This window comes from Lynx canadensis, chromosome B1 (assembly GCF_007474595.2).
Source record: "Lynx canadensis isolate LIC74 chromosome B1, mLynCan4.pri.v2, whole genome shotgun sequence".
In the NCBI taxonomy this organism is placed as follows: domain Eukaryota; kingdom Metazoa; phylum Chordata; class Mammalia; order Carnivora; family Felidae; genus Lynx; species Lynx canadensis.
The window spans coordinates 123,765,916-123,782,898 of NC_044306.2; the positions used below are offsets into that span (position 1 = coordinate 123,765,916).

Below are 16,983 nucleotides of genomic sequence, written 5' to 3' on the forward strand. Positions count from 1 at the left end.
CTTAAAAATGTTTCAGTTAACAAAATATAGGCAGTTTGATGTTGACTGGATTTTACTGGTAGTTAGAAAGCAGGATTACTACTTTTTATACAAAAGAATTTACATATGATACCTCTCTGCCTTGAGTTTCTCTCTAGGCAGACATTGCAAGTATCCCCACATTAAAGATGGCTATGTGGCCAAATTCCATCATTTATCCCCGGCTTTAGCCTTAGCTCTTAGAAGGCCAAACACCTGAAAACTTAATGTCACTTCTGGCACCTACAAACCTGTATGTGGCCAATAATCATGTGCTTGACACCATCATATTTCAACTGGTATAGTAACGTCAAGAATAAAAACAAGGCCTGGTCTTTCAGTTTTACTGTTACTCTAAATACTCATTTTTAAATTTGGGAAGCATTTCACGTGTGGAGAAAATCTCCCTCTGTGCTTCATATGCTGAAATTCTGTCAGTCAGCTGAAATGTAAATGTATATTTACATTGCGCTATTTAAAATGTGGCAATAACTAATGATGGTGACAAATATATAAATATAAAAATTAAATTAAGGCAGAATAATAGAGATTAGAATATCCTCTTTAGAATTTACAATAATAAATATTAGGAACTGCTTTTAATTTTTAGTTACTTAATTTCATTCAGGCCATGAATCTTTCAGAAAGCCCAAATTGGAAATTCTTTATATCTTGTGAGGATGAATTAAAATCAGAAAGCCACCTCTGTTACCTCAAACTTTTACTATGAGGAAAATCTTGAAAATGACATTCAATAATATCTACAATTAATCATCTTCAATCCAGACATGAAGTAAATAAAGAAAAACATGCTAGAGAATGAGGAATCACAAACATATTTTGTTACTCTACTGCCCTCAGTTAAAACTGTGTTATCTATTTAGTATCACAATTCTAAATGTACTATTATGATATAGGAAAAATCTAGAAGCTGAAAATACTAAGAAAGTATTATTTCTGTACCATAATGCCAAAATTTAAATCATTAACAAAAAAAGTAAGAATCATTTCATTTTTTTTCTGATAAAATTTCAGATTCTTACATTCAGAAGTTCATTCTATAATGGTCAAAGCTAAATAATGCCACTACTTGACCATGTGGAATTAAACCAAATGTGCATTTGGTACACTTCTACTAAAAACCAAGTTCTTACCCTATCTTAAGTAATAGCATTTTAGTAATTTTTCAGAAGGAGTATGATGAAAAGCTAAGCTAGTGTAATAGGTCCAAGTTAATACACAAATTAAAAGGAGGCAAAAGAAAAACTAACTGCTCTGCCCTTCAGTGAAATAATTTGTTTAAAATGACATTCGTAGCAGAACTTCATGAGTGCAAACCGGGTGAGTAAATTTGAATGCTCTGTTGGACAAACTGGAAATTCAGAAATCTTCTACAAAAGTTTTTAAAGCCTAAAAACTTTTTAGGTGCATAATAAAAGTCTTTAACACAATTTGTTTAACATTAGTAGAATAATTTGACAAACAGGACTTTAAAGAATGTGAGCTTAAAAGCACATCTTCCAGGTCTTTATAAACAGAGAAAAAAAAATGAACACAAAATACACTGAAAATGGTATACTGAAAAATCAATATAATTAAGGGAATAAAAGACAATAAATTGCAAAGATAAAATTTTACATTTTGATCTTTTTTTTTACCTTAAAGTTAGGGAAAAACTTGTTAGTATTTAGAAGATATATGTAATCATTAATTAGCTTGTACCCATGGTAAATAAATCGCAGAAATAGTTCCTCACTCATGCAAAGCAAATCATTTTCTAAACATGTAACATCTAGGAAGTAGTATTCTTTTTTACCTATAATGAAGTAATACTAAAATGTAAATATAAATAAGTCGCTCATACCAAAGTGCTTTTTAGTTTTTAATCAGGATTATTCCTTATTAATTTCTTTTCTTCTTATTTTAAATGTGAAGAAAAATCAAGTAAGGCAAGTTACTGGACTGATTTCACTAGGAAAATGATTAAAATTGTGAAATTGTTGCTAATGGTTGAAATGAAGGTAGCAGCTAAAATTAATTACGTATAAAGTAATCTTTACTTAGAGGAGAGAAAATGCTTTACAGGCCTATTTTAAACAACTGAATTTATGCACTAGGCTGAATACTTAAATTCAATTGTTAGCTCCAACAACATACCCTTGCATTTGAGTTGCATTTCCTAAACTGCACAGCCTCCCTTCAATCATTGTTCAGTTATCGTGAGTCTGTGCTGTAAATCAATGTGAGAATTATCCTAAGAGTATCCCAGAGAGATTTTAGAAACCACAAAAAAGAGAAATTACTCTTTCAGTAACAGGGAGTTATTAAGATATTAGAGAAAAATCAACTCTATTTGTAAAAATCATATATATATTCACATATATGTGTCACATATATACGATATATATGCATACATATCATATCCTCAAACTGATATCCTATATATCCAATATACATCATATTCCTTAATTGATTATATATGTGTGTGTGTATATACACACACACATATATAATATAGGTCACATGAAGAAGCCAGTCATAAATTGTGTATATTATGTTAATCTTTTTAGAAAGAAACTAATTTTTCCTTTTTTGCTGGCAAGTTTATTTCCTTTACTCTTCTCTCTTATGGCACAGATTATGTGAAACAAGTCACTTCAGTCCTTGTTTTATTGCTTACCACCAATAATTTTCCTAAGAATTATAACAGAGTTTTCACTGTATTTTATGTCTCTAGCATAGATATATTAAGAAAAAAAATTACTTTCTCAATTACAGAGTTTTCTAAGAGATATTTACTGATTAATCATGGTTATTACACAGTACATGTAAGATAATAAAAATAGTAACCACGAAAAGATTCATCAATAAAGTATTAAATTATACCGGTGCTTTACTTTAGATTACTGGTTTGTTTGTATTTAAATTGCAATCAACTTTCAGATTTATTAAATTTGTGGATCACCTAGAGTAAATTTTTGATGACAGATCTGGCATTATTATCAGGATGTTTTCAATGCCACTTTCTGCTGCTGCCATGTATGTGAACAGAGAATATCAACTAATATAGTAGACAAGAGCTTATCATCTTCTGATAGAATAAAGAAAATACATTCCAAAAACCCATTTTTCTTCCAAGTATTGATTTTGCTAATAAAAAAATTTTAGACAATACTAAATTTCCAGAAAAGTCAATATATATTTTCCAACTGTATACTATATGCTAAAATGGTGTCATATTTGAAAATAGATCTGAACAAAATTTTTAGTCTTCACTGCAATGTTTTGGTATTGGGTAAACAATGCTAGAAAAAAAAAGATATCCAAGAAACTAATGAGATACAAAAATATCTATAATAATAGGCTTAGGTTTCTTATTTATAGAATAATAACTAGATGAAGAAAATATAGGAAGCTCAGCACATTTCCTCAAATTGATTATCAAATTGTCAACATGCTTTACTATAACCACAACTGTCGAACACTCAGACTATTTTGGAGGGCAACAGAATTGAAGAGTGCTTTTCTGCCATGTGAAAAACAGGTATGATTTTTCCCAAAAGGATAAATTGTAAATGATTTTTCCTAAACAAAAATTTTGTCTTATTTTATGTAAACATGATTTGATTTATATAATATTATGGATACAACTTTTCTGGCTAAGCAATTATTAACTTTTTCTATTCAGATACTCCATACTTACCAGTCTGGGTATAAAAATTTTAATTGCTTCACCAATGGGGAAACAAAAGAATATATCCAGCTCATAGTTTAAAAGTGTATATAGTCTTGAGCTGGTTCAAAAAGTTTAAAATTTCATGAACCTTAAATTTTATACAGCTTTATCAAAGGGTACCAGAATCCCTTTTCCACATAGGTATTTTCACACTATATCTGTCTGGCATGTGGTTAGGAAATTTTTTTTATTCCCTATTTAATGTATTTAAAAATTGAATGTGCTCACAGTTGTCCACCAGATGGACAGGAATCAAGATTATCTTAGGTCTCGGTCTTGTGTCAATTCACTTTTAGGCCTAATAAACAATTTGAAAATATTCTCATCAAAGAAACTATATTGGTAGGTCTTTGTGACCATTTTCAGTACTTTCTTATCTTTGTATTTAAAAATTTTTATCTGTGAAGCTAAAGTAACAACTCCCTAACTATGAATAAGGCTTAAGTTACTGGGTCTAAACACACAGTTGATTTTTCTGGTAGAGTAACAAGGGGGTATTATCAGTCAACTATTCTACTCAAAAACTAGAAGAAGCTTATGTACTGAAATTCAATAGTAAATACTCATAAAAAGAACTCATTTTCGAGGGCTAATAAAAACTGTCTCCTGAATTTCAAAAAGCTCTATTTTTTTCTCAGTGACTCATCTAGGGGTACACAATATCAAAAGACCTGAAGTTAGCCAAAAAGACCTAATATTTAAGTAGGAAAGTCTTTAAACAGGCATTTTGAAGAAAAAGTAATCAGAACAAAGACGCAATAATTACGCAAAATGAAAAGGAATATAAGTTAAAGAGTATTATGGAGAAAAAGAATCACTTCACAAACTATGATCCCATGAGAGACAAATGTAAATACAAGCAAAGGAAAGAAGATAGTTCTACATTTGGCATCTGTTTGTTTAAAATACTAAAGATAACTGTACTTCTATTTTATCTAGTAAGTTTTGAGGCTGCATTCAAGTTGCAGCTTTTAGAATAATGGAACAAAAACACTTCTGCTTCAATAATTTTCTGAGAAAAGTTAATCAAGTTTTCCAAAGTATCTACTTTTGGGGAATACTTGCACACCAGAAAAAAAGCCTATCCTTACAAAACAAATATATTATGCATTTCATCTGTGGACTCTGCATGTTGTTAATCATTTCCTTCTCAGTACATATGTCTACATGCTGTAATATCCTACTGTAGAGACTCAAAGGAAATTGCAGTCTCCTTTGGATTAGAATTAGTGATATTTTTAAAGACCATTTAGTCATTTGATATGTTTCTGTATAGATTTTGAACAACAGCTTCCTCAAAGGACAAACAATGAGTTCAAATTCATAACAAGACTAATTCCTTTATATCCAAAGCAGCTATCATAGCTTCATGACTAGTTTCTTTCATTTACCTTTCTAAACAATTCTCCTATTTAGCACTTGTCCCACTTTCTCAAGGTGGGACCTTCACCCAGTGAAGATGGGTGTCCAAGATGTCCCAAATGAAGTTGAAGAGAAAGGAACATGAACAACTGGCCAATGAGTTCTTAATGCAATTCAGATACATATCTAGTATGGTCAAATTTCAATTATTTAGGAACTAGCTCCTCAATTTGTAGATTACCTAGACTCTATCATTTGTTTCCCCTGTTCATTTTCTTTTCAAAAATGATTCCACCACAGGGTTAAAAAAAAAAAGGGTGGTAGTTGACCCTATAAACAGTGCCATTTGTTACTAGCTTGAGTTTAATAGGCCAGCCATTTGACAAACAAAAACTATTTTATTATTGTTGTTGTTGGAAAATTTAATTCAGAGGTTTAAAACCGGTATCCCCTGCTTAGGATGTGACCTGAGGACACATTCTAAGTTTAGTTTGTACAGTGCTAAAAAAGCATATATAGGGGCGCCTGGGTGGCTCAGTTGGTTAAGCAGCCGACTTCGGCTCAGGTCACGATCTCGTGGTCCATCAGTTCGAGACCTGCATCGGGCTCTGTGCTGACAGCTCAGAGCCTGGAGCCTGTTTCAGATTCTGTGTCTCCCTCTCTCTCTGCCCCTTCCCCGTTCATGCTCTGTCTCTCTCTGTCTCAAAAATAAATAAATATTAAAAAAAAAAAGCATATATAATCCAACATTTAAAACTCAGATATCACATGAAAAGACAGATTTTCAGTCCACCCCATCTCCAAATGAAAAGATTTGGCAGTATTTGGCCAAATTGCTATATAGAAACCACCAGCAAGAGGAGAGTAGTGACTCTCTCCACACAATGGGACAAGGGTTACAGTCTCCACCATCTGTGGTTGTCACCAACACCAAGGCCAAATGTCAGAAGCCATTTGTCATCAATGTTTATCTTTTTTTTTTTAAGTTATTAAGAATATTTCTTTGGACTTGTAACTAATAAAACTGAAAACTGAAAAATATGCCTGAAGGTCCACATGTTTCTAGAACACATGAAAGTAAAGAATAATGTGTTCAATATGCAAATAAAATCTGTCTCTGCCAAAGACTACAGCTTAAGATGCCATTATAAAACAAACCATAAAAAGACCTTATGTATATATTACAGTCTAGAAAATGATCAGAATTTGAGTGTTTGATCCATGCTGTAACTCATAGAAGATGAATCATTTTTTGTGACATTCAAAAGTATAGTGAAGCTTTCATATCACTGATTCTATGTTCATTTAATTAATAACTATATAGATTATCTGAAAATTTTGACATGTCACTTGTTGCTAGGTTCTAAGAATGTTTTTACAGAGAAAAGAAACTTCTATAGACAAATATTTATTAAATTTCTAAAATCAGACACTGCAATTGCCCTGAATTTTATTTTTCTAAGTCCAGATTTTTTTATTTTTCTAAGTCTAGTCAGTTGGTTAAGCATGTGATTTTGGCACACGTCACGATCTCACACTTCATGAGTTCAAGCCCCACGTTGGGCCCTGTGCTAATGGCACAGAGCCTGCCTAGGATTCTGTCTCCCTCTCTCTCTGTCCCTCCCCACTCGCGTGCTCTCTCTCTCAAAAATAAATAAACATAAAAAAACAATTAAAAAAATTTTTTTCTATTCTTACAAGTAAATCTAGTATCTAGATAAAGTAATTTTACTTATATAGACAGTATTTGTGTTTTAAAGCTACTCCTGGCATTAATATAAAGTAATAAATGTGAAGCTATTTTAATATTGTTATTTTTAAAGTGTGCACAGTGAGAAATCTTAAACCATTTATGTTGTTTTGTTTTTGGTATTAATTAACATGGGTAACTCTTCAAAAACTCATCCCATTTAATAAATTAGACCATTCTGTATTTTTGAAACACTGTAATCTAATGTTGGCTAGTTATTAATTTTATATGCCACTTATGAATTCTTTGTTCATCATTTTTCTAAATATTTTTGGTTTGTACTATAGTCTGATTTTTAATTTTCCCCCAGAGATAAAGCAAGTTTTCAATTTTGTTTACCATTCTCATTGCTATAGTTCATCAGCATGCCACAAAAGACAGTCAAGAGCTTCTCATTGGCGGGATCTGTTATACTGCACAGTGACCTTAAATGGTCAATTACAATCTGTGCACCACCTGCTTGGTCAACTGCACTTCTGCCCTCATCTGTAAAACAAAGAGTTAAATTAAAAATAAAAGAAAAAAGAAACGTACCTTACAATTTCAAATATAAAACATAACAGTGTTGTTAATCCTTATTTAGTGAGTAAGTAGAAAATAAACTAAGCAGGGCATTAAATATGTCTTTTTGGAAAAACAAAACAAAATAAAACAAGTAAACATGGAAATGGGGGTGGGATGGGGAAAAGAGACAATCACTTTTTCAGAGAAAAAAGATTATTCTCACTGGCATCATATAGGAGCTTAAAGAACTTCTCTGTGTCCTAGGAATGTATGACTAGCACATGTGAAAATTTTCACCTCCTCTTTCACAACTGATAATTCTGAATTAGAGGAAAAAACAGGAACTAATATTTTGTAGACATTTTTTTTTCTCAGCTTGGAAACTATTAAATATATCTTCCTATCAGTGTGTTTCAAAGTTAGTTATTATCAAAGAAAACCTTCTGACCTACAGAATAATTCGAGATCACAAAATATAATTCTTAAATATTAGTACTGGGGTCTCTGTAATGGCATTTCTATAGTCTATAAGCATGTTCCCATTCTCACTTCTTGCTACTTTGTGTTTCATCTTATTCCCTCATTCTAGAACACACCAATACACTTCATCATTACAACCAGTGGTCAAAATGATGGTTAAACATACCTTCTCTTATGTACACACATATATCACATAGAATAGATGTCATTTAACTGTTGGAACATATAAAGAGCTTTCGAATACTTTCTGACTCCTGAACGCAGGAATGGAAAGAGATGAAAGAAAGAGTATCTGCATTTCTAAATCTGACTTCCACATACAAACAATGAGAGACTCTAGAATAGTGCTGTCCAATAGAAATATGAGAGCCTAAGTGTGATCCACATTAATATATATTTAAATTTAGCAGGAGCCACATTAAAAATGTGAAAAGAAATACATAAAAAATCAATTGGAATAATCTATTTCAATAGAATCCAATAAAACAGCATCTCAACATGCTATCAATATACAAATTATTAGTGAAATGTTTTACATTTTTATGCAACAAATCTCTGAAATCTGAGTACACTTTACACGTACAGTTACATGTTAATTTAGACAAGCCACATTTCACAATTGTTTAATAGCCAAATCTGGCTGGTGGCCACCGTACGGGAGAGTGCAGCTACAGAAGCCTAATATAAAGGATCACTAAAAGAAATGGCTCACAAAGGAGTTACAGTTATGAAGTTAGTAAGTGAAAGATTTTTTTTTTCTAATAAGAACTGAAACTAAGGTCATATCTTTATAATCGCTGCTGAATCATATTAGACAATGAAACTATATCATTTTTTATGATAAACACACACATACACACACCTTACAAAGCAGGGCTTCATAAATTCTAGTTTCATAATTTTGAAAAATTTTCAGGAAATCCATAACTCAAATGAAAAAAAAATTTTGTTCACTTAGTTTTGTGCCATGTCCACTTAGCTTTACTATATTGTTATATACGTGCAGAACAGGAAACTATGCTAATCAGCTAATAAGACCACAGAAAATTCTTAGTTATCAGGGTAACTAGTCATAAACCAGCCAAGAACAATGGTAATATTTCATTTAGAAATCTAATATCCAAGGTTTTACTATCCAATAACATAAACGTAAATTATCTCAATTGCTGGGCAATTTGTATGGGGATGATGTCCGAGAAAACTGAACAGTATGATTACAAATCTAAATGGTTAGACCTTCAATATTATGAATATACAGTATAGCCCATGCCTAAAATGCAAAGCTTTAATAGTTTTTGATTCAAACTGCTGAGTGAGTATGTGCTTTCAAAATATAAATCACATATGCTTAGGACTTAGAAATCTTAGAGAATTGCTAAAGTAAGCCTTAATTTCATGTTCTAGGAAACTAAGAATCTTTGTAGAGCCTATTTGCTATGAATTTTAAAAGCTATGCTGGCTTTCAAAAGTTAGCTATTCAATATTCAAAATATTCAATAATGTAACAAACTTTAATACAAATTTATTCAACGAATTTGTTCATCAAATTTAATAATGCAGTAAATAAGAACGTAACTACCATTAGAAAGCAAACTACCTATTTGTGTTTCAGAGACACAGTGTTTTTCCTCCTGTCCTTTGCTTCCTTCTTCAGTTTCCTTCCTCCCTTCCTGCCCGGTTTGGATTATTTACAACAAAGATCTTCAGTCATGTATTATCAGGAGTTGGTTACAGAATGTAAACTCAATCTCTATAGTAGAAATTACATTATACTAAATTTGAGGAAAAAAGCAAAGCAGATATACTAATAGAAATCTAAGCTAAAAAAATATTAACCATCACTACAGCAACATTTATACAGTTCCTTCCTTCTTTCCTTCCTTCCTTCATTCCTCCCTCTCTCCCTCCCTCCCCCTCACCACCCCCTATTTTGGTAAGTTAGCCAGGGATGAATCTGAGGAATGTAAAATGCTGAATTCTATTACTTCACCAAAACCAGTGAAAGAGTATGTCTTTAAAGATATCTTACAAATCATTTAAATACATATTAGGTCATCTCTCATTGCACAAATCCATATAAATTATTCTCCTACAATAAAGGTAGCTCTATAGCTTTATGTTACAGTATCAAAATGAGTTATTATTGTTCACTTAAAAATAATTTACAAAGGTACCTTATCCTAAACTTTCATATCCCCAGAATGTAGGCTGACTTTTAACTCTTCTCATAGTAAGTATCTTCTAACTTGTGACGCATCCTGCAATGTTACCTCTATAAATAGAATTTATCTTAATTTTCGATAGTAATAAGGTATCCAACCACTGATGAAAGTGCAGCCCACCAACTTTTTAGGGGCCCTGCTACATTCTTTAATTATGACTTGTCACAGGAAGTAGTTTCCAGCACAAGTATGATCTTTCTTCACACTAGGTAAGAGGAGAGCTATGAATCTAAAGAGATACTGCACTTCCATTACTTTTCAGTAGCCAAAAACAGGAAACAATAAAACTTATATGTCATGGTTATTATGTTTCACAAATGAGAAAAAAAAAATGTTACCAAAAAAAGTTACCAAGTTGGTATTCCATCATCAGGTACAAGTTATACCTAAGGCTGAGGAAAGAACCTAAACACAACCACTGAATACAATCATTGTGATGTGCTAGAGTGTATTCTAATTTCAGATTGACTTGTATATTTCTCTCCCTGTGGACAACAATACTCAGTACATAGTAGACACTCGGTATTTACTGAATAAGTGGGGCCTTTGCCTACATTTTGGTAATTATCATTCACCTTGAGGATGAATGTGAATGAGTGAATGTGTGTATGTGTGGTGTATGGGTATATGTGTCAGAAAGAAAGAGAATGAAAATGAAAATAATATAATTGCTTTTGTTTTAAGCAGCACAATATGGTTATAGAATAGTTTAGCTCTGGTTGTTTTTTGAACTTTATTTGAATGGAATCATGTTGTATTTTTTTTTTAATGTTTATTTATTTTTGAGAGAGAAAGAGACAGAGCGTGAATGGGGAAGGGATAGAGAGAGAGGGAAACAGAATCCGAAGCAAGCTGCAGGCCCGAGCTATGAGCACGGAGCCTGATGCAGGGCTTGAACTCATGAACCGCGAGATCATGACCTGAGACGAAGTCGGATGCTTAACAGACTGAGCCACCCCAGGCGCCCCTCATTTATCCTTTTGTGCCTGTCTTCTAACACTCAGCATTAGGTTTGTGAAACTCATGTTTTATTATTTGCAATTATTTGCCTCTTCTTTTGATGACTGTTACTTGGGTTGTTCCTAGGTTTGGGCTATCATTAATAATTCACAGATGGTACGGTTGGTTCACACAATTTGCACATCTTCCAGGTTCTCCATAATGACAACATAATGGAAACATAATTTCCAAGGCCAGTGTTCACTCCTCCCAGCAGCGTGTGAATTCCTATGGCTTCATCACTCTACTACTACTTGGGTATTGTTTGATTTGCGGTTGTGGGGTTGCTTGACTTTTAAAGATTAGGCAATCTGATAGGTAAGGCTGAACCTATTCCAGAATATACAAAAGCAGGTCTTTGTTGACAGTCCACTTTTCTGTACATTCAATAAGACAATTTAGTATGAAGTGTATACAGCATGTACATGAAAAAATAAAACCCCACAACAGTTCAAGTTAGGGAGGAAACGAGGGAAACAGATAAATGCAGAGATACATAGATGTTACAACTTGAAAGAAAAAATGGAAAGGCAGCCAAGTAGCTAGTAGAAAGTGCCTTTCATGTAAAATATGATGAGATAGGCATAATTCTGGAACTTTTTTATATTCATGCTTTATAGAAAAGCCTTATAATAACATCAGCAAATACATAGTTATCATTTCTATCATCACCAGATTTCCAAAAGAAAAGACTCAACTCTCTGAAAAGACTAAAGAGAAAAAAATTGGGGAGGTGGCATGTTGCTGGATATAAAAAAAACCAAAAAACAAAAAACTAGACTCTGCAATAGCAAATATTATCTGAAATAAATTTTTTACAGTATTAATTTATTTTTACAATTTAAAAGTCTATGATTTCCATGCTCCTTCCACTTTTGTGATTTAAACATCACCTTTTTCATATTTCTTCTCAGAAATTCTCAGTATGAAATACAAATTTAAAATCTATTTTAAAAATTATGCTTACATACATAATTAAAATTAGTTTCCTCCCACCCTCTAATTATTTGTATAACAATAGGATCTTGCTTCCTTATGCATTCATCTGCTCAAACTTACTTCCTACAGAAGTCATCATTCTTTGTGACATCAGGAATGGTTATTGTGGTGACAACTATCATGTACAGCTCAGAAGATGACACGAGAGAAACAAACAGTGGCTGAGCATACTAATAAGGTTTCATCTAAATTTTGTTAGAAATTCATACTGAGGAACATGAGAAAGTATATGTGTATAGAGATACTGTTAAATAAATTATCTCTTATCCTTTCAAAGAACTCTTAGCAAATAAAAAGTTTACCTTTACCATTCTAAAGTGCCATGGATTTGGGCACTGTCTCCCTTTTTCTGTTTTCTATAAAAGCATCCTGCACATAATACTCTGCAAGCGTTAATTAATGATGCTGGCTGTTCACAGGCTGCACACGCACTGCTGTAAGTGCTAGAGTGTTTGGTGTAGCTTAAAATGGCATAGAGCATAAAGCTATAAAGGCTTTTTAAGGTTACTGATGGCAAAAACAGAAGCTAAGGCACTGAGCTGATAAATACAAATGACTTATATTGTAAATGTACTTCGGAGATAATACTCCGATAAGTGAATTAAAAAGATAAATTACAAACCGTTTTTCTTTTTCCCTTTTTTCTACTTGGACTTTGCTTAAAGAGATTATGATTAAACATCAGTATTCTGAACTACAACTTGGGAAATCTGAATTCTAATTCAATGTTTCCTCATTTAACACACAAAAAAGGCACACTGAAATACTTCTGCCATTCATTTCATTAAGACAATAGCTCTGTCTACTATCAATTGAGAATCTATGTTTGGAGATACACTTTTGAAAAGTTCTTGGTATCTTTCCTGCCAAAAACCTTTTTAGACTATCCATGAACTTAACAAATATTAAGACTAATTTATACACTAAAACAGACATCCAAAATGCACACTAAACAGAGAGCAGCTGATAGACAAACTCTATTTCACATATAATTGGTTAAAGATTAAAGAGGCAAAGTACAATAACACAATTTTCACAGCCATGTCAAAACTCATAGCCACTAATCCATTCAATGAGATCCATTTTGAGAGTGAAAAATTTCTAACACTCCTAGAGAATGTGCTTTTAATAACAATATTTAGAAACATTGCAAAGAACGGACAAGTTATATAATCTTTTCTTAAACTTCAAAAATTGTAAGCCTCATAAGCATGGACAAGATCTCAAACTGTGCTGCAATATTTCCTCACATGTCCCTGTCACATCACCCACGATGACCCACCCAGTCACAACTTTCTAAAGCCCCTCCCTTTCTCAACGCCTGCATTCTTTTTTTTTAAAATTTTTTTTTTTTTCCAACGTTTATTTATTTTTGGGACAGAGAGAGACAGAGCATGAACGGGGGAGGGGCAGAGAGAGAGAGGGAGACACAGAATCGGAAACAGGCTCCAGGCTCCGAGCCATCAGCCCAGAGCCTGACGCGGGGCTCGAACTCACGGACCGTGAGATCGTGACCTGGCTGAAGTCGGACGCTTAACCGACTGCGCCACCCAGGCGCCCCTCAACGCCTGCATTCTTAACAGAAACCACACCTGCTGCTCCACAACAGGAGCAGCACAACAGATGTTAGAAAACATCTAACACCATCTCTCCTCACTTTTTCACCCTCTCCACTATTAGCTGTAGGAGTATGTGCATCCTTTCCCCAACACTTTTAGACTCTCCTATTGTAATTTAAGAAAGTAAATTATAATAGGAGGTAAAACTTTTGCTCTTCAAGTAAACAAAGTTGTACGCGTGTCATAAGCTAGGGTCTCTGAGGAGCTGAATGCAAAGAACATTTCATAATGAAAACCTAGGACTAGTCCTGATTGTTGGGAGAGGGAGTCAGAATTTCTTTGTTACCTAAAAGTTGAAATGTTAAGAAGTTCAATTTGGCAAGACATCAGTCTTTAATATTAGAAAAACTGTATTATCACTGACGTAATAATGACTTATAAAGTAGCCATAATAAGGTTTCCAGATTATAAGCTTTGTTAAAATTGACCATAAGAAAGCCTCTTAACCTCTGTTGATGTGTTTCCTGCTCTGGAAGAGGGGATGAAGGAACAGAAGACTCTGAGCTTCTATTTAGCTCTGACACTCTTATTCATTTCTATTTCAACCTCTATTTCTACTCTGCCTGTGTCGTGCACACAGGAAGTACTTAGTATATGCTGTGTTTAGTTTTGGTTTTTAACGCATTAAAAACCTTCAAATCTTGTTCTTTTAACTTTCCAATCATTAATCATTATATCAGGTACTTATTTTTGTTTTCCCTAAGTAACTATTACTAGAAACTATAAAAGACGTATGGTAAATAAATCAAACATTCTTTTTACAAGCTAAGCTGGAAAGCTGAGACCTGGTTTTTTTCCTGCTGAGTTCTGAAAAATTACACTGTCTAAAAATAATAATTTTTCAAGTGCTCTTTCTTAGTGAACACAGACGTGATTCAGAGTAGATGCTTTAAGTCAAACAATTATAACTCAAGTCCTTACTAGTGTTAGTTTGCAAAAAGCAATCATTACAAAGGTGCCACGATAAAATTTATTTTAATGAAGTCCATCACTGCTTTTCTTCAAACTCCATTGCTAAGCTACTTTTTAACCTCTAACAACAAATATTTTATTATGATAGAACCTGAACACATGTAAATATATTCTGCACAGGGATTCAAAACAACAGGCAACATAAATTAGACTCTTAAATGTAGGGACACAAATACTACTGAGTCTGTTTAGTCGAGCCCAAACTGTAGCTAGAGACTAGATTTTAAACTTCAAAGAGCCCATTACTTCTCAGGGAATGCCAGCCACATGTGTGAGGCAATTCAGATGTTTTAGAAAGCTAAGTGAACAATATTACTGAAAATCCCCAAACTATCCCATTACTGAGTTAAGGAAAGGATTGAATTGCCTAATGTCACCAGAGTTCTATGCAAACAGTGCTCCAAATAAACAGCAAATGGGACAGAGTTTATAAATATTTTCATTAAATGTGATTTTTAAAATGTCAGTTGCTATTTGCAAATTTACTTGAATTGAAAAGGAATCAGCTATCAAAATCCTTCCTAAAAAGTTACAATAAATCCATGACACAGATCTACTCATGAATGTATTCTTAGCTTGTCTTTCAAATTCAGTAGTTTGATATCTTTACTTGCTTGAGATAATGTTATTGATATAGAAGTATGCTTTTGAGATACAGACTTTATGCCTGCTTATATGGGGTCAAACTATGTTCTCCCAAGATATATGTGCAAGTCCTAACACCCAGTACCCCAGAATCTGACTTTATTTGGAATCATGGTCACTGCAGATGTGAGTAGAGAAGATGAGGTCATACTAGAGTAGGGTGGGTCCTTAATGCAATATGTCTGGTATCCTCTTGAAAGGAGACAGATGCAGAGAGGAGAATGCCAATGTGAAATTATAAAAGCACAAAGGGAGAAGACAACCATGTAAAGACAGGAAGAGACTGGAGTTTACTCCCACAAGCCAAGGAACTCTGGAGGACACCAGAAATCAGGAGGGGCAAAAAAGTCCTTTTCACCTACAGATTTCAGAGGGAACACAACTCTGCTGACACTCTGATTTTGGACTTCTAGCCTCCGCAACTATAAAACAATAAATTTTTGTTCTCTTAAGCCACCCAGTTTGTGGTACTTCGTAATAGCATTCCTAGGAAACTATTATACTCCTCCACATAAACAATGTATAACATTCAAGCTTCATACAAAAAAACAGAAAAAAAGGATTCGACATTTAAGATTTAAGTAAGCCTTTACTATATATTCAGATTTTATACAGCTCACAGAAATTATGGTTTTCAGATCACTAACAATAATGTATAATTAATATACAATTTTAATTAATCAATAGTGTACATGTAGTAAACTGTGATATGGGCACAACCTATGGAAAATTATTATTTCCTCATTACTTAATTGACTGTCCTTGAATTTTTTTTTCCCACTTAGCATCCAAATGTTTAGAAATGGGTTTTACTCTGGGCACTAGTAGTAATAGTGATAGAGGTTCTGCCTTGTGCTTGTCAACCACAGTCTACTGTTGGAAGAGGAATAGGAATATGCAGGGAATCCCTTTGTGGCACATGCATACCACATGTGGTACACACATACCACCTTTAGGTATGCACAGATGAATAAAGGCTGAAGAGAAAGCAAGAACAGTAAGCACCCCTCCTCTAAGCACAAGGTAAGAAGAGCCCACTACTAAGAGAGTTTGAAGACTCCTGCACTGAAGTAAAGTTAGCAACAGTAAAATGTGAACCCAGCCAACTTCTGACTAGATTGGCTGGACCTCCACCCTATACTGACTGCCTGAAATAAAAAAGGAAGTGTGCTTTTTCCAGGGGATTAAATACTGCTCATTTCAGTCTCTGCTGTTTTTCTATACATAATGCCCAGCACTCAATAAAAAATTAAGAGATGTATTAAAAAAGAGAGAAAAGAAATAATCCACTATTAAACGATAAACCAATCATCAGAATGAGACTCATTGTGGGGTGCCTGGGTGGCTCAGTTGGTTAAGCATCCAACTTTGGCTCAAGTCACGATCTCACGGTTTGTGAGTTTGAGCCCCACGTGGGGCTCTGTGCTGACAGCTCGGAGCTCGGAGCCTGGAGCCTGCTTCGGATTCTGTGTCTCCTTCTCTCTCTGTCCCTCCCCAACTTGTGCTCTGTCTCTCTCTGTCTCTCAAAAAATAATTAAATGTAAAAAAAAAAAAATTATATTAAAAAGAATAAGAATGAGACTCATTGTGACCTACATGTTAGAAATACCTGACAGGCTTTAAAATAACTATGATTAACTAGTGGAAAAGGTAAATAATATCCATGAACACATGTGG

The 16,983-nt window shown here is 33.6% G+C and overlaps 1 protein-coding gene across 5 annotated transcripts in view; it reads right to left on the reverse strand.

The window, feature by feature from the left end:
• RAP1GDS1 (Rap1 GTPase-GDP dissociation stimulator 1) overlaps positions 1–16,983 on the reverse strand; it is a 179,035-nt gene that overhangs the window by 55,509 nt on the left and 106,543 nt on the right. For 4 of the 5 annotated variants that reach the window (XM_030313402.2, XM_030313401.1, XM_030313405.1 and 1 more), the window contains one exon: positions 7,206–7,352. The exons of the other annotated variant lie outside the window; for it this stretch is intronic. In XM_030313402.2, coding sequence (XP_030169262.1) covers positions 7,206–7,352 — 147 coding nt within the window. The remainder of the gene's footprint in view (positions 1–7,205; positions 7,353–16,983) is intronic. 5 annotated transcript variants of the gene reach the window in all.